This window comes from Scyliorhinus torazame, chromosome 6 (genome assembly GCF_047496885.1).
Source record: "Scyliorhinus torazame isolate Kashiwa2021f chromosome 6, sScyTor2.1, whole genome shotgun sequence".
Lineage (NCBI taxonomy): Eukaryota > Metazoa > Chordata > Chondrichthyes > Carcharhiniformes > Scyliorhinidae > Scyliorhinus > Scyliorhinus torazame.
The window spans coordinates 198,233,279-198,252,425 of NC_092712.1; the positions used below are offsets into that span (position 1 = coordinate 198,233,279).

The 19,147-nt window shown below is 43.2% G+C and overlaps 1 protein-coding gene across 4 annotated transcripts in view; it reads left to right on the forward strand.

Moving 5' to 3' along the window:
- LOC140425220 (protein PALS2-like) overlaps positions 1-19,147 on the forward strand; it is a 173,179-nt gene that overhangs the window by 21,310 nt on the left and 132,722 nt on the right. The window contains exon 1 of one of the 4 annotated variants that reach the window (XM_072509270.1): positions 2,961-2,979. The exons of 2 other annotated variants lie outside the window; for them this stretch is intronic. Coding sequence is in view for 1 of the 2 variants with exons in the window: in XM_072509271.1 (XP_072365372.1) it covers positions 16,950-16,953 (4 nt within the window). In the remaining variant the exon portion in view is untranslated. Of the gene's footprint in view, positions 1-2,960; positions 2,980-16,935; positions 16,954-19,147 lie in introns of those variants that run through there. One more of the 4 variants, XM_072509271.1, reaches the window with a different exon arrangement.

Below are 19,147 nucleotides of genomic sequence, written 5' to 3' on the forward strand. Positions count from 1 at the left end.
GAAAATCATATCAACGACAGACAGGACTTCGCTGTCTGTGTCCTCCATCAAGTGAATAGGTATTGGTCGCTCCTCCTCCACCAAGTGAACAGGTATTGGTCGCTCCAGTGTCCAACGGGAGTAACATTGCCAGGCAAAGTGGTTTGCTCTACCAACCCAAACCTCTCCAAAACCGCAAAGAGGTACCTCCACTCGACCCTATCCAACGCTTTTTCTGCATCCATCGATATGGTGATCTCCGGTTCTGGCCTAGCCACTGGGGTGAGAACCATATTAAGCTGTTGCCTTCCATTGGATGACAACTTTTGGTCCTTTTATAAATCCCGTCTGGTCCTTCCCAATTACCTCCGGAAGTCAAGGTTCCAACCTTGATGCCAGGATTTTGGCCAAAAGCTTTGTGTTTACATTGAGCAATGAAATCTGGTGATATGACTCGCATTCTGTGGGATCCTTATCCTTTTTCAGGAGAAGAGAAATGGTGCCTTCCCAATCATCTCTGGGAGAGAGCCCCAGGGAATGATTAAAACATCCCCATCAATAACAGAACTAGCTGATCTCACTCTGCCCCTTTTAATAAAGCCTTGGATACTGTAAGCATTATTGACCGCTCTGAATGTCCCATGCAACCTTCAATGATGCCCACACATAGGCACCTAGGTCCCGCTACTCCTCCACCCCCTTTAGATTGTACCTTTTATATTGTCTCTTCACGTTCTCCCTATCAAAATGAGTCATTCCACACTTCTCTACATTGAACTTCACCTGCCACTCGATTGTCCTTTCCACCACCTTATCAATGGCCCTTTGAAGTTCAGTAAGAAGTCTTACAACACCAGGTTAAAGTCCAACAGGTTTGTTTCGATATCACTCTCTTTCAGAGCGCTGCTCATTCACCTGAGGAAGGAGCAGCGCTCCGAAAGCTAGTGATATCGAAACAAACCTGTTGGACTTTAACCTGGTGTTGTAAGACTTCTTACTGTGCTCACCCCAGTCCAACGCCGGCACCTCCACACCTTTGAAGTTCCACATTACCCTCCTCACAGTTCACGAAGCTTCTAAGGTTAATGTTAACTTCACATTTTGACATTTTTATTGTGCCCTGTACATCAAGGTCTAGTTCATGAATATATATCAGGAAGAGAAAGGGTTCCACCGCCAACCCCTAGAAAACTCCACCACAGACTTATTTCCAGTCCAAAAACATCCAGTGACAACTACTGTTCCCTGTCACTCGCCCAATTTTGAATATATTTTGCTACTGTCCTTTTTATTCTATGAGCTCTAACTTTGCTCACAAGGCTGTACAGCACTGTATCAAATGCCTTTTGGAAGTTTGTGTGCACCAATTGCAGAGTATTACCTTCATCAACCCTCAGAACCTCTAGAAAGTTAGTTAAATACTTTTCTCTTGATCCATGCTGCTTTCCTTAATTAACCTGCATTTGCCTGAATGGCTGTTGATTTTGTCCTGAATTATTGTTTCTAGAACCTTGCCTCCCACTAAAGTTAAAATTATTGGTCTGTAATTGCCAGCTTATCTATTTGGCTTATCTATATACCCTTTTCGGAACAGTGGTGTAACATTGTAATTCTCCAGTCCTCTAGCACATCCAAATCTAAGGAACACTGGGAAATTACAGCCAGTGCCTCCACAATGTTACTCTCTCTTCTCTGTGTCTGTGATGCATTCCATCCTGTCCTGGCACCTTATCAACTTTAAGTACAGGCACCCTATCCAGTACCACCACATCATTAATTATAAACCCTGTAAGTGTTGAATGACCATGTCCTGGGAGCATTTTCTTCTTTGGTAAAGAAGGATGCAAACTATTAATTTAATACTTCAGCTATTCCCGTTGCCTCCATGGGTAAATCTCCTTTTTGGTCCCAAATCGATCCCACTCCTCTTATCACCCTTTTACTACATTATATATTCATATAAGATCCTGAGGGAGCTTGACAGGATGGATGTGGAGAGCTCTTGTGGGAGAATCTAGAACTAGGAGTCCCCATTAAAAATAAAAAGTTGCCTATTTAAGACAAATGAGGAGAATTGTTTTCTGCTGTTATTTTTTTCTGCTGTTGTATGTTTATTCATTTACCTTCTATGTTTGCCTGGTTGTATTGTTCAATGATGTCTGTCATAAGCACACTTTTTCTACACTTTAATCTCGATCTCTTATGTCATCCAGGGAGTTCAGAATTTGTTTATCGTACCTTCCCCCTTCGTGGGAGTATACTGTGATCATCCATAAAATTTCATAGAATCCTTAGAGTGCAGAAGGAGGCCATTTAAGCCATTGACTCTGCATTGCCCATTCCCGCCCAATCCCAGTACCCTGCACATGAGCCATCTTCTTCAAAGGTAGCCCGTTGTTCAGTTTGCATTTTTGCTGCCAGTCTTTGATACCAATTCATCCTGTCCTGGTCCATTCTTACCCCATTGAAATTGGCTTTTTCCCAGTTAATTATTCTTACTCTAGATTGTTGTTTCTCCTTTTCCATAACCAACCTCAACCATATGATACATTAAACACTGTCCCCTATATCAGGGTTTTTCAAAGTGCATGTCATGACTGGTGTTTGGGTTTCGGAGGGATCGGTCGCGCCCATCCCGTGGTGGTCCCGATTGTGGAAAAAACACCCAAAGGCCGCTACTGACATTTTTATTGAGAATGGGACTGCTGCCGTCTTTTAAATGAGAAGGAAATGATGCTTTGTGCAGTCGTCCGGCCAGAAGTGGCAGCAGTGAGCAGGTCACATGCCTTGCACGTATACTTGACATCAAGTATGTACATGCTTTTGGTGCCAAATCACGGAGGAGAGTGACTTCCATTTTCTAGCTGCTGGCAAGCAAGGCAAGAGGACTGTGGACGATGAATCGTTTTCTTACAAGAAAGAGACAGCCAGAGACACAGATAGGCAGAGTACCTACTGACCAGGATCTCCCATCTGAATCTGCTGGAGAGAGCTGCTCAGGTGAGTTCAAGATAGGATAGAGCAATGCTAGTGTTAGCTATTTACAGAGATCCCAGGGCTCCGGTTAACAGCCAGCAAAGAAGATACTTCAGTCAGGAACAAACACTATAAAGATGAGATCTTGAGGTATGGTTTTGTCAATTGTGCCGATGCAAAGCTCATTTATGCTATTTGCAGGGAAATACTGGCAAATGAGAGGAGACGTCTCAGATTTTGAAAGAGAAATGATTGGTGAGAAATTTATTTTTGAGGTTAAGACCCCAGCCTCTGTAATTAACTTGCTGCTGACTCCAAATGAAAAGGCTAATCTGCTGTATCTGATCTGTGACAGTACATTAAAATCAGACCAAAAGCCCATGATGCTGTCAGCATTCTGCAGTAGCATCTCCCAGGAGTATCCAGTGCTGAGTAAAATGAGCATTTTGTTGCTATTGCCCTTCACAACGACCTTCATGTGGGAGGTTGGATTTTCCATTCTCACAAAGGTGAAGATGGCACAAAGGAAACTGGCTGAAGTCTGCACCTGATATGCCCATTGCCCTCTTCTCCTGTGACCCTGATTTGGCATGAGATTTGTGAGGACCAAGCAGCCTTCCCTTTCGAATTAAAGGCAAACGTGGGTTGTGAAGATAGGTGGTTGGCACAAACTGGTACTGGGGAAAAATGTTTGAATATAACAGCCCTCAATGTTCCCTCACTGATACTTGATCTATTTGACTCACTTCATTCCCCCCAAGAACCAGGTAAGCAACGCCTCCTTTCTTATTGGAATGGAAACAATATGATGGTGGTGAAACTTTTCCTGAGATGCTCCTTTCTGTCCTTCACACTACTAGTATCCCAGTCTCAATTCTGATCATGAAAGTCCCCCTTTATAATTACTCTACAATTCTTGCACCTCTCTGAAATTTTCTTGCAAATTTGTTACTCTATATCTACATAATAGTACCCTGCGTTCTGAGATCCTTTTCATTTCACATCATCTTAGCAGTAGGAGTGGCGGCACGGTGACGCAGTGGTTAGCAGTCCTGCCTCATGGCGCTGAGGACCCAGGTTCGATCTCGGCTCCGGGTCACTGTCCGTTTCGAGTTTGCGCATTCTCCCTGTGTCTGCATGGGTCTCACCCCCCACAATCCAACGATGTGCAGGGTAGATGGATTGGCCCCGCTAAATTGCTGCTTAATTGGAAAAAAATTAATTGGATATTCTAAAGTTTTAAAAAACTTTTTAAAATCTTAGTAGTCGGAGCAATTTATAGGGCAGGACACAGTGCTAGCCAACATATGCACAGTATAACTAACCTAAAAATAGATTAGAAAAACATTTTTTTCAAAAAATAAGGAAAATCGTACATAAGATTCAAAATGAATGGGTAAAATGCTAGTGGTTGCTCAGGAAGTATTAATCCGGTAAATAAAATTCCTCAGCAAAGTTAATTTTGCATGAATGTGCTGGCAAATTTAGGCTGCACAAAATATTATTTAATATTTGTCAATGTGTGTCATGTAGTGACTTATCTCTATGCTTCAGCTAGTATTGCTGTTTCAAGTCCTGGTTATAATCCTTGCACTGTTGTCAAAAAACCAGTAAGTATTCATGATGGAACTATTTTCACTTCTGTTGTTTCAACAATTCAGGTAGAACCTGAATTGGACTTTATAGGGTGCTGCAGTCCCTGCCCCTCTCCCCCTGGGCCCAGCTAAAAGTTGGGTGGGAGGTTAATTGCTTTTAGGCGAGACCTCTGCCCCATCTCATGTAGTCCCAGCTGTTGCTGCACTGGTGGCAGTGCTGGCAACAGCTGGGACTTCAGGAAGTCCCACCAAACTGAGGAGCCTCTGGTATGTTATGGGTTGAGGCCCAGGCAAGGATGAGGGATGGGAAGACTTGGTTGGGTGCCTTTGACCCTGACACCCCCCTCCCCCCATAAACCTACAGACAAGTTGGAGTGGGTAATGTGGGGAAACCACCCATTGTATTTTACATGCCTCATATTACTGAAGCTTTTTGGGAGAAAAAACATGGGCTGAGATTTTCCAATCGCAATGATGGTGCACACTTGAGACCGCCACAGCAATTGAAGGTTGCAGTGGCATTGGAAGTTTCCGGGAACCTCCCACCACCCTGCACTACTCACTGACTCCCATGTCTCCCTCTCGGCGCTACATGGCGGTCCCGGTTTGCCATTCACCATTCCCCCTCCAGACATTGCTCACTACTGTCCTGTGACTGCCCCCCAGCCCCGACACACTTCCTGGCACTGCTTACCACCTGGGGTATGAGGTTGAGCAGGTCTACCTGTTTGGTAAAACGAATCAGAATTTGCAGCTAAGTGCTAGGCACCTTTTATATTCATCCCATGTTCTCCAGTGACGACTTAAAACATGATGACATCAGGGATTTTGTTTCTGTTCAGCTAATTCTGTCTCTTTTCCAAATGTGGTAGTGATCTTTGATCAGTCTCATCAGAAACGCATTACTGAGTAGCTTTTTGGCTTTCGTGAAGGCTCAAATTTAAGCTCTATCTTTTAGTCTCTTTTCAATGTAAATTATGCATTTGGCCCCTCCCAAGCAACTACCCTGATGCTTCTCTGAAGGTGATGAATCAGTTATGATATCATGTTATCGGTTTGAAGCTTTCCCAGAGAATGTGAGTGTTACTATGAGGAGCAAGTTTTATCTTTTCAAAGTAACTGTTTTGCATGTGGGAAATTGGTGGATTGTTACCAAGTCTCTCTTTCTGGATGCTAATAGTAACCCATTTTCTGGGGAAGTTCTGTCCTTGTGAGTCATATTAACAAGGCGGGGAGGGTGGAGCGGAACAGAAATTCAGTACTCTGAAAATGGTGGTATAATCTAAATCTCAGTCTGGTCAGAAGTGTAGTTCAACTGAACTAGGTTTTATTCCGAGTAATGTTACTGTTTTTACAGAATGCTGCTTTTAACTAAATAATCAGACAAGCTTCTTATCATTCTGTTCAATGCCAAATTTTCATTCTTGGAAAGAAACTACAATGAAGAAAACAATTTGCATTTATGTAGCACCATATGCATACTTGGGGCATAAAAAATGCTTCACAGCCAATGGCTGTTGCCGTTATAATCTAAGAATAATAAAGTGGTTGCAGCACAGCTGGAGGCCGTTGACCCACACTTTCCTTGTAACCCTGCAAATTTGTTTCCTTTTAGACGTTTATCTGGTTTCCTTTTGAAAGCCGCTATTGAAACTGCCTCCGCCATACTCGCTGGTGTACATTCCAGATCCTGAAGTGTGCTGTGTAGTTTTCCTCATGTCATCATTGCTTCTTTTGCCATGACAATGTAGAGAAATACATCACCAAAGTTGTGATCAGCAAGCTAGCCAAGGAAGCAAATGACCAGATAATTGTTTCGCCGCTGTTTGTTGAAGGACAGGTAGTAGCCAGGCCAACAGCCCCTCTCCATTAATTGTTATGCACCCACCTAAGCAGGTAGATGGGACCTCTGTTTAATTTCTTATCTGCAAGATGTCTTCTCCCAATAGTGCTACCATGCAAACTGAGAACTGCTTTCTGTAAATTTCAAAGACTCTATATTTGACTTATGGAGGAAGTATTTTGAAGGAGTTGGAGTTCAGCGGTATGAGAAAATGTATAACTAAAGCAACATTGCTTAATTGGGTGTTAATTCAGTCTCCCCATTTAGAATCCCATAATAGCTAAATGCCAGTGACCTGATGTGCTGGTCTGTATTTTAGTCTTGTACGTACTATTTCAGTGTCACACGTCCTATAATATTATTTGGCTATGTTACTTCTGCCATGCCTGCCTTTTGCACTTAAACATGTAATACACTTGCTGTCAGTGAGTCATAGCATCACTCAGTTCTGCCTACTAACATTGGACTGGTCACATGATGATCTCACGACGTCTGTCCCCATCTCTCACTGCCCAGCATGCGATTTGTCTCAAAGATCCCATCCTCATTTTGCTACATTCTTGGATTGACCTTTAAACAGTATTAAATATATCAAACCCAGCTCCCAGTATTCCCTTAACTGACTGCACCCCAGAGCATCCACCAACCAGCTATTCATGGATTCTGGAAATGTAACATTTGTGATGATCTTTGACTTGGAAACAGTACAGTAGGGAATATTTGTGGAATTTGTCATTGTTTTTAAGGACAGAAATTTGCTCCCTACCCCACAGGTGTGTTTTGGGACGGGGAAGGAGGTAAAATTGAATGGATGGGATCCTGCCCAACCCAGTGAACCTGCTCACTCCGGCCAGCTGCCATTTCACACTTGGATGGACAGGCCTTGGGGGGGGGGGGGGCACTATGTGGCCACATAATAGCCACTTAAGGGCTTTTTCCCACCCAACTTCACGTTTTAGGGTGGGAAAGTGACAGCAAAACTTTCCTCCATCTTGAGTGGAAAGGTGGAGGGCACCTCACTCTGAGGGCTTCCTCAGAGTTGGGAAGTTCACCCTGCGGGACATTGGAGCTCTGCGTGTCCCCCTCCCCCAACATCTTGATCGGTCCCTCTCTTGATCCTCTAGGGCATCCGCAGCGCTCCTGCCTCAGGATTCCTGGAGTTTTACCATTGCAACTTCGTCTTGGGACTTCATTCCATGCAGAGTGCCGCAGTACCGCTCCTGGCCACCTCCACCGTAGGTTGATGGAAGTCCTATCCACTGCCAATCCGTTAAATGGCAATGGGAAGTTCCAGAGTCGGCAGCTCATAGAATTATAGAATCCCTACAGTGCAGAAGGACGCTATTTGGCCCACCGAGCCTGCACCGACCCTCCAGAAGATCACCCTACCTAGGCCCAATCCCTTGCTCAACTTCGTAACCTCACTTAGCCGTTGAACACTGAGGGACAATTTATCATGGCCAATCCACCTAACTTGCACATCTTTGGACTGTGGGAAGTAACCGGAGCTGCCAGAGGAAACCCACGCAGACACGGGGAGAACCTGCAAACTCCACACAGACAGCCACCCAAGGTAAGAACCCATGTTCATGGCACTGTGAGGCAGCACTGCCATCCACTGTACTGCCCAATCACATTACGCACTGACTCTTGGGGTGGCGAACGGCGATTGTTCGCAATCCTTAAATTCCAACCCTAAGAATATTTGAAAAGGATTTTTAAAGAGTTTGCGTCAATTGTAAAGAGATAATAGTGTTGCATATGACGTGGTGACTTTTGACCTAGAAGCAGTAGAGACAAGAGAGCATTTTAAGATGAGAAGTCATATGACTGACAGACGACGAAAAACCGTAGTAGAGGTGAGAACAGAGGAATCACATTTACAAGGAGCAGTTTGTATTTAATACTGCTAAACAGGATAGAAAGCCAAACATGGTTTTGGAGCAGGCATTATGAATTGGATAATTTTACTGCTGCAATTTTGTCAGTGCTGGCTAAACTGTTGAACAAGGTTTATTAAAGGGAGTCTCTTGGAGCCTGTATCATCAAGACAGCTGTGAACCTACTGGGGGAATCTGGCAGGAATGTGCGGTTTTGGTGAAGACCGCCTTCAAGCAACTCTGATGGAATACGCTGTTGGTCAATGTGAAGTGAGGGTGAATTCATAGAATTAGAATCATAAAATTTACTGTGCAGAAGGAGGCCATTTGGCCCATCGAGTCTGCACCAGCTCTTTGAAAGAGCACCCTACCCAAGCCCACACCTCCACCCTATCCCCATAACCCCATAACCCAGTATCCCCACCCAACACTAAGGGCAATGTTTGGACATTAAGGGCAATTTAGCATGGTCAATCCACGTAACCTGCACATCTTTGGACTGTGGGAGGAAACCGGAGCACCCGGAGGAAACCCACGCACACACTGGGAGAAAGTGCAGACACAGACAGTGACCCAAGCCGAGAATCGAACCTGGGACCGTGGAGCTGTGAAGCAATTGTGCTAACCACTGTGCTACCGTGCTGCCCTTGGCTGAATTGATTGAGTGAAAGTAAGAGATCCTAGGTAGTGGGGGCTGAGGTAGAGAACTTTAGAACTGCACAAGATGCCACACATCTGCTGAGCGTGAGCTGGGTGCTGTGGTTGTGTAAGGTGTAAGTGTGTAAGATGTATCTTTGTTGTGTGGATGATTTGAAGTGAAAGTTACCTTTCATTTGAAATATCATTTACCCATTAATTCATGTTGGTTCTCATTTGTGTTAAGATAAAAGTAATACGTTTTTGGGGGTGGGGGGGGGGTGGGGGTGGGGGGGGGGGGGGTCATTCAGTACATTTTGTTATTTTGGTTTATGGTTTCACCACACTGGGATCATAACACATTTCATTATTTTGCTAAACAAATATATGAACAGTGAGTGCTACTGATTCACAATTTCCAGAAAAATGTGGGCATAATTACATCATCCTAAATCCCAAAATACTGGTGGTGCTTTCCAGAACTTTGAATTAAAAACATATTTTCACTTACTGTGCTTGACCGGGTTGGGTAATAAATGCAGGTTTTGTTAGCAAAGCCCTCGTCTCAGTAAAACAATTTCAATGTCAAACATAAGCAGGGGTATCCTGCTAAGGGGAGCTACTTTTAAGGGCTGTCTTGACAAATCCATGAATAGGCTGGGAATAATAATAATCTTTACTATTGTCACACTGCAATGAAGTTACTGTGAAAAATCCCCTAGTAGCCACACTCCATCCAGCGCCTGTTCAGTTATGCAGAGGGAGAACGTCTTTCGGGACTTGTGGGTTGAAACTGGAGCAGCCGGAGGAAAGCCATGCAGACACTGGGAGAACGTGCAGACTCCGCACAGACACACGGAGGAAACCTACACAGACACTGGGAGAACGTGCAGACTCCGCACAGACAATGACCCAAGCGGGAATTGAACCCGGGACCCTGATGCTCTGAAGCAACCGTGCTAATCACTGTGCTACCGTGCCGCCCATTTGAGGGATATGGTCCCCGGGAGGGAGTTTTTAATTCAGACGGGCAGCATGGTCGGTGTTTGTTCTTTGTATGTATAACATTACAAAAGTTACACCTTTCTTTTGGAATGTTTCCCAATCTTAGCTGCTCTGAGGGCATTATCTGGGTTTCTAGCCCAGGATCAATACTATTAGGTGATATTATCCGTTAAGCACTTTGCCAGCCTGTTGCAATTCATGATCATCCGATACCTGACACAGCCTGTTACTTGGCAGCAATTAGGTTCCTTAGTCTTTCGGGATGCATGCAGTTTAGTAGAAGAATAATACAGTGCCGCAGTATGCAGCGAGTGTCAGCAAGTTAATTAGCTGAACGATTCTGGACTTGAGGAGTCTTCACAGCAACAAAGGGATCGTAAAATCAATTCCTGGGGGCATTTAATTCTCCTTCACATGCCAGGTAGACTTTCTGTGGGCAGATCTAAAAATGTAGTAAATGTTAGCTGCTGAGCCTCCTGATTATTGAAAATTGGAAGGGTACTGGTAGTGCTACAGATCATCTTCATCCTTGCCAGGTTTACATGTGCTCTGCATGGTCCCTGTGATGGTGACTGGTATAATGCCTGGGGTAACCCGGTTGAGGGTTTTATGTTCCCACATTTGTTTCTTTGTTGATAATTGTGAACATCCACTTAATGCCAACTCTGTTTGATGTCTTTTAGATTATGTTTTCTCCTGTCACATTTGCATGACTTGGGGAAATCATCTTTATTGTCCTTGGATAGAAGCCTAATTTGGCAGTGTTCGATCTTGTGCTTGCTTTTTATAATAACAAGAGAAATCTATGACTGTTCAAATGCGCACAAGGGCTCTAGGCTATAATGCTGACAAGCAGACCTCCCTTGCTGTTGCACTTTTCCTGATATTCAGAATCAACAAGATTGTAAGACATTTCAGACAGATTGAAATGAGAACTTGATGTATATAGCACCTTCCAGAGGGCAGCAGGATGGCGCAGTGGAGAACACTGCTTCCTCATGGCGGTGAGGACCCGGATTCGATCTGGGTCCCAGGTCACTGTCCGTGTGGAGTTTGCACATTCTCCCTGTGTCTGCGTGAGTCTCACCCCCACAATCCAAAGTTGTGCAGGGTAGGTGAATTGGCCACGCTAAATTGCCCCTTAATTGGGAAGAAAGAATTGGGTACTCTAAATTTCTATTTTAAAAAAAAAAATAAAAATAGCACCTTCTATTTTCTCAGGACCTCAAAAAGTGCTTCATAGCCAATAAAGTATTCTGAAAGTAAGTCATGGTTTTAATCTATGCAAATGAGGCTACAATTTGTGCAGAGCAAGATCCAACAAGAGATATGAAAAATGGCCATGGCCTATTTAAAAAAAAAAAAAAAAAAAAAAAGTGGTGGTGATTGAGAAATAAATGCTGGCAGGGCATAGGAGAACTCTTCAGGTAGTGCTGAGGGATCTTTTATAGCCACCTGAGATGGCACATGTGGCCTCAATTTAATATCTCATTTGAAAAGATGGCCACTCAACAGTGTAACTCTCTCTGTATTGCACTAAGGCATCCTATGGATTAAGTGCAGAAATCTTTGAAATGGGGCTCCTGAGAGAGCTTTAGAAATATTGGCATTGGAGAGAGCACTGATATTGGAGAGAGCTAGAAAGGACGGGCCTGAGCGAGAACACAGCGACTGACGAGACTGAAGGAACGAAGAGAGAACAGAATTAAACAATCTGAGAGGATGCAAGATATTTGCAGGGGGAAGGGACTGAACCAGAAGTTGTACGCATTGGCACCAATGATATAAAGCGAGCAGATATTGAGGTCCTAAAATGTGATTATCAGGAGTAGGGTGTAAGTTTAAAAAAATAAGACCTTTTAGAGTAGTAATCTCTGGACTACTCCAGTGCCATGCACTAGCCAGAGTAGAGATAGGAATATAGGGAGGATTAATGCTTGTTTGAAGCATGGTGCAGAAGGGAGGGCATTTAAACCAGTTTTGGGACAGAACACTTATTCAAAAGGAATATTAAGAGGTACACCTTAACAGGACTGAGGCCAATGTCCCAGAGGTTCACTAGTGTGGTTGAGGAGGGTCTGAACTAAACTGGCAGAGATTGGGCACTAGCATATGGTAGTAGAAAGATAAGAATGAGGTGAATAAAGTGAGTGTGTTTGACAGTACTAGAAAAAGAAGTAGAAACACCTGCAAGTTTCCCTGCAGGAACTCCCCAAGGTGCCCCCCCTCCCCCAAACAATAATTACCCTATTTCCAGTTCTCTAGCTTTGACAAAGGTCATCCAGACTTGAAATGTTAGCATTTGCCAGACATGCTGAGATTATTCAGTATTTTTTATTTGTGTTAAAAATGGTGAGGACTGGGCGATTTAAACATACAAGGATATAAAATGTTCAGAAAATATAGAGAAGGAAAAAGGGGCATTGGGGATGGCAGTAATGATTGGGGAAGACATTGTAGTATTGGAAAGAGGGGATTTCCTTGAGGGGGCAAGAACAGAGAGGGGTAGAATTTGGGAGCAAATAAGGTGAGATCAAACTATTTGTGGTATTCAGTAGACTTCCAAGTAGTGAGAAAGAGCGAGGAACAAACCTACAGGGAAATCAGATGTGCAAGAACTATTGAATGGTGGTACCGAGGAACTTTAATCACTGAAACATCGAGTGGGATAGCAATAAAGGGCAACTTAATCATTGTGTTTTCAGGCCAACTGGAAGGGAAGCATTGTTAGATCTGGTGCCTGGAAATGAGGGATGGAGGGATAAGTGGACCGTGTCTGGGGAAACCTTTGAATAAGAGTGATCATTATATTATAACGTTTAGATTAGTGATGGAGAATAACAAGGAAAAATAGAGCTTCTAAATTGGAAGAGGGCGGAGTCCAATGTGATGAGAAGGGATCCCGTCGGGGTAAAATGGAGCCGGAGACTGACGGGGAAAACTAACAGAACAGTGGATGATCTTTAAGAAAGAGATACTTCAGGTAGAGGCTGGCTACGTTCCAGCAAGGGCGAAAGATAAGGGAGTCAAAACTGGGGCTGCTTGGACAACAAAGGAGATGATGGAAAAAAAAAGGAGGCTGAAAACCAAGTCAAATACAGTAGGTTCAGAAGGAAGATGAAGAGGGGAATAAGGCTAACAAAGAGAGTTTAAGAATAGATTGGCAGTTAACATAAAAGGGAACCCAGAAATTGTCTGCAAGCATGTAAATAGAAAGAGTAGAGTGGGTCCTATTATGGGCAAAGAAGTGATTATATGCAAAGAGATGCAGATCAAAGCAACAATACAATATTTTTTAAATATAAATTTAGAGTACCCAATTCTTTTTTTTTCCAATTAAGGGGCAATTTAGCGTGGCCAATCCACCTACCCTGCACATCTTTAGGTTGTGTGGGTGAGACCCACAGCAGTTGTGGGGAGAATGTGCAAACTCCACACACACAGCGACCGGGGTCGGGATCGCACCCGGCTCCTCGGTGCCGTAAGACAGCAGTGCTAACCACTGAGCCACCGTGCTGCCCACAATGCCACAATACTTGATGAGTTCTTTGTATTCGTGTTTACTACAGAAGTGTGGTCTACCAATACTTTTTGTTGCAGAGGTATTGGAGACAATGGATTGTGTGATAATTGAAAGGGAGGTGGTACTTGAAACGCTGACTGTACTTGGACAAATAAGTAATCTGGTCTTGGTTGCTTACATCCCAAATTGCTAAAGGAAGAAGGGGTGGAGATAGCGGAAAGGCAGACGTTATTTTTCAAATCATCCCTAGATATGGGGAGGTGCCAGAGGATTGGAGAGTGGTCGATGTGACAGCCTTATTAAAGAAAGGGTGTAAGGACCGTCCTAACAGGTACAGTTAGTCTAACATCGGTGATTGTTAAGGTTTTAAAATCCTTAATCGGGGAAAAATAATCAACAGGTGCTTGGAGAGATTTGAGTTAATTAAGGAGGACAGATTTGACCAGGGATCAGAGGACACAGATTTATGATTTTGATCAAGATATACATGGGAAATATGAAGAACTTTTTATACAGCAAGTGGTAATGACCTGGAACTTGCTGCCCAAGAGGGTGGTAGATGTGGAAATGATCAACGATTTCAAAAGGAAGTTAGATGGGCACTCACAGGAAATAAACTTGTACGGCTATGGGGACCAAGTAGGGGAATGGGACCGACTAGATTGCTCTGGAAGTAGCCAGGGTTGATCTTGTGGGCTGAACTGGCCTCCTTCGTTGCTGTTGATGTCTCCATGACTGGGGTACGAGGTCCATCATTGAGCCAAGGCTAGCACTTTCTGAACCAAAATACATCATCCCACTTCCCAGGGGAAAGAGCACGCCTTGGAGATGAAAATTGTATCATCCTTGTTTTCAGTAAAATTAAAACTAGGTAGGTATCACAATTGTTTCAGTCCAATTTGGTAAAATTAATGTGGAACTTTATTCTCCGTGGATTGAGCAGAATTATTCTTCTGTACAGCCTCAGCTGTGAGTGAGAGATGAGGTTATAAAATTAAACTGTACTTAATAGTTCTAACAAAACATTAGCATCTTCCAGCTTGAGCATTGACATTTAAATACAGTTAAAGTTCTCCTGTGGTGATGAGACAAGTAATAACTATGTCAGAGGGTTGCTGTGCAGGGAGTACATGCGACACGTCCAGACAGAATCATGTAATCTAGAAGCGTGTGATTTTACTTAAGAGGAATTGGAAATTTTCGTAAGTTTTGGCAAATATTTGATTGGGGATAAGGATACGTTGGTTCCCAAGCTTGGGTTCTTTAATGAGGCAGTAACTGAGATATCTAAATGAGATGTCAAACAAAGTTATTCATTATGATTTCAATCAAAAGACAGAAATTATAGCGCAGATAAATCATTTGGGTCAGTCTTGTGTTAATGCAAATTTGAATAATAGAATGGTTATGGCAGCGGAGGAGTGTGTCTAAGCTGGTTCTCTGCACAAGCTACTCTGTTAGGACCACTCCCTTTCGCTACTTCGTGACCGTACAATTTTTCTTCCCTTCAGGTAATTATCGAATTCCCTTTTGAAAGCCACTACTGAATCCGCTTCCATCATACTCTGGCGATACATTCCAGTTCCTTATCCTATATTGCATTTAAAATGGTTTTCCTCCTGCCAACCTTTGGTTCTCTTGCTAATCACCTGTTGATGTCCTCTGTTTCTCCATCCTTCCGCCAATGGGAACAGTTTCTCCCCAACTCCTTTGTCCAGACTCCATGATTTTGAATACTATCAAGTCTTCTCCTCTGCCTTTTCTTTTCTTCTTAAATGAGAACAACCCTAGCTTCTTCAATCTACCGCGTCACCAAAGCTCCTCCTCTTCCTGAGAGCCAATTTTGTAAATCTTTTCTGCAGCCCCCCGATGCCTTCACATCCTTCCTAAAGTTTGTTACCCAGTATTGAACACAATACTGCAGCTGGGGGCGAACCAGTGTTTATAAAGGTTTGCCCGTTTTCCATAACTTGTTGCTTTTGTACTCTTGTCGCTATTTATAAAATCAAGGATGCTGTGTGCTGCATTAACTGCTTTCTCAATCTGCCTTGCCACCGTCACCAATTTGTGTACACATACCCCTGTGTCCCATCCCTCCACTCCTGCACCCACTTTGGAATCATATTCTTGGTTTTACATTGCCACCCCAGAAATGAGTCACTTCATACTTTCCACCTCTTTACCTTAATTTTCATCTGCCACATGTCCAGACATACAACCAACCTGCTGCATGCTGTCCTCTTTCACATTCGGTCAACTACAGATTTTGAAATTGTGCACTCGTACGCTCAATTGTTTTCTTATTTCCTGTAATTCATACAACTATTATTGTGACAGAAGATGACTATGTGGTTATAGGAATGGTTCTAATATACTCAAATACAATTTCTTTGATTGCAAGATTTCTTCCAGAAAAGCAGAATTCACCACCTTTCTGGAGATAAGCTATGCATTTTAATGTGGAGGATGAAGGAGCAAGTGTGGCTAATGCTTAAGTGATTTTAAAGTAGTGTACTCAAGCTAGCACTATCTTCCCCTTGTCATGGTTTGTCACCTGATGAGATGGGGCATAATACAAATCATTTAAGCTGTTTATTTCTCAGTTAAATACGGAATAGTTATGAGTAAACCCACTTAATTAGTGCAGTTTAACTTGATACAAAATGAGGAACACTTTACCACCTCGCATCAGTGGGCTGTCTTGTTAACTTGTTTAACAAAATGCCGTCTCACTCTTCCCCCAGCATTTTTGCCTTTTTGAGTCTGCTTAAACTGTACTCATTTTAAAAAAAAAAAGCCGAATAGTCCATACATCTTCATCCCACCAGTTTTTGACTTAACTAGAGAAGCAGACAAATAGCTTCATCATTCTCTGCGATAATAATTTCATTTAGCATGTTAATCAACTTTGGTTCTGGTCTTTTTTAAAACATGAATGTTTTTTTAAAAAACAAACTGAAGATAACCGATTTTCAAATCCATTATGACAAAATGGGCAAAAACCTCTAATGTGGAAACCCTTGGTAGAAAACTCAGAATTCTACTGTTTGGCCTTTTGTACCTGCGTTGAGTCCAGGATCTTATTTCTCTCCTTTGGAAAGTTGATATTCCATTATAGGAAATCTATATTGTATGTTGGGACAATGGAATAAGTGCACCGAACATTGACCAGAGTACATTCATTTCTTTTTTAATTGTTTTGACATTTAATAATTTCCCATTCTCTGAGTTGTTGTTCATCTGCATTTTTCCTCCCTGTTTGCCATGATCCTGCATTTTGGTATCTGATATCTTCTGCCTCGTGTGTCCAAATAATTTATATAATGAAGATTGAGAAGTCCCAACGCAGGTGACACCTACCTGATCACTGCCTACGTGGAGCAAGTGCTGAACCCAGCTTTCTTTTGTATTTTCTGCCTTCCTCAATAAAGCTGGATGAAATTGGGAAGCAGTCTGAATTTGGAGTGCATTTTGGATATCCACAGGTGTAGGCACATCAACTAACAACACAAATGGGTAAGTGCCTTGCATTAGGAGTGGGCTGTGGTTCCCATCTGAAAGTCTTTTGAGATTGGAAATTTGCTGTTAGAAACTTTGTGCAAGCATACTTAAGCAATTATGGATTCATCTGAGGTTGCATTTGGATTGACACAGTGTCTAACACTCGAAACTGCTTGGCTACAGTACCCATTCTGGCACTGTTTGGACTCAAAATGTTTTGTGCTATTGTGTAAGTGTGTTATACAGAATATGTTTTTTCCTATTTTAGCAGAAACTTTAATTGAGCCTCCACAATTGCTGCTGAATGTGTCTATTTGAGAGTGTGGGGTGAAATGTGTGTAAAAAGTGAATGCAAGATGTATATAACCTTTTACCTGGTTCTGGGAGCTGTGTGCCATTTATTCCATCTTCTGGCTAGAGTGCTTTTTGCAAATTTGGTTTTCCAATTTTCTCTCTTTTCCTGTAGGTGTTTTCTTGTGCTGGGATGAAGTGTCACTGGTGTTCAAAATCTGTGTTGCTTTACCCAAGTGGTTATTTATTTTGTGCTTAAATGTTGAATGACTGGGGTGGGCAGGGGAGCAGTGTTCTGTGTAGATATTGGGCCCGCGGGGGGGGGTGGGGGGGGGGTGCAGGGCAGTGTTCTGTATAGATATCGGGCGGGGCAGTGTTCTGTGTAGATATCGGGCAGGGGGGCAGTGTTCTGTGTAGAAATCGGGCAGGGGAGCAGTGTTCTGTGTAGATATTGGGCCCGCGGGGGGGGGGGGCAGGGCAGTGTTCTGTATAGATATCGGGCGGGGGGGGGGGGGCAGGGCAGTGTTCTGTATAGATATCGGGCGGGGGGGGCAGTGTTCTGTGTAGATAACGGGCGGGGGGGGGCAGTGTTCTGTGTAGATATCGGGCAGGGGGGCAGTGTTCTGTGTAGAAATCGGGCAGGGGGCAGTGTTCTGCGTCGATAGCGGGCAGTGGTCTGCGCTGTTATCGGGCTAGTGAGGCAAAGGTCTTGATGGATATCCATGAACATTGGGAATCTGTTTTATCCCACCAATCCATGGTATTTGAGGTCAGTTGTAGTGCCCCATGCCTTTATCTCCCAGGCCACTGCCTGAGACAGTTGGTAACCTTGGAGTTATGTCTGACTATGGGATGAGCTTTTGACCATGTTTGCTCCATCACTAAAACCACTTCCACTTCTGTAGCATTGCAGTCTCTGGCCTTGCCTCAGCTCAATTGGTGCTGAAACCTTTATCTATGCCTTTAGTTTCCTCCAGATGTGACTGTTGCACTTCGCTCCAGACCCCATTTTCCACTGACCATAAACATGATGACACCCAGAACTTGGTTGTCTGCATCCTAACTTACACAAGACTCATTCTTCTATTCCCCCTGTTCTCAGAGGACTAAATTAGCTTCCAGTTTGGCAAAGCCACAATTTTTAAAAGTCTCATTTTTGTTTTCAAATCTATCCATGGTCTCGCTCTTCTCCAATCTATGTAACCGCCCTACAAACCTCTGTGACTTTGTGCTTCTCCAATTCTGGCCTTCTGCAAATCTCTGGTATGAATCCCTCTACCATTGGTGGCTGTGCCTTCAGCTGCCAAGACTTGAAGCTCTGGAAAGTTCTCCTTAAATCTCTCTGCCTCTGAGCGCACTCTCCTCCTTGAAGACGCTCCTTAAAACCTACCTCATCTGTCCTAATATCTCCATGAGTGGCTTGGTGCCAGATTTTGTTCATGAAGCACCTTGGCATGTTTTATTATATTACAGATTATATTTAAAAGCATGTCGCTATTATTATAGCTGGACTGAATTAAGTCAGAACAGACCAGGGATAAAGCCTTTGATATTCCTGGTCTGTGGCTCAGCATTTCACCAGGCGATAACACTCAGCAATTAGTTGAGCACTGATGCGTATTAAATTCATTTTATCCATCTTTTAATTAATTCCTGTAATGGGAATTGTGCTGAAATTTAAGTCTTGTCCATTTAAAAAATGATGATAACTAAGCTTTTATGCTTCATTTTATAACATCAATTCTACCAGGGGCAATCTGAATAATTCTGAACTAGGGTTAAAATGGAAATTTAGTTTCTTCACAAGGTCTCAGCTGGAAATAAAGGGCACGATCTATCTAAAATACATCAGAGTTTGTTCTGGGTTCGATTAGCAGAGTTGTTCCTGGCTGTACATGGCACTTTTTTTTTGTGCCCC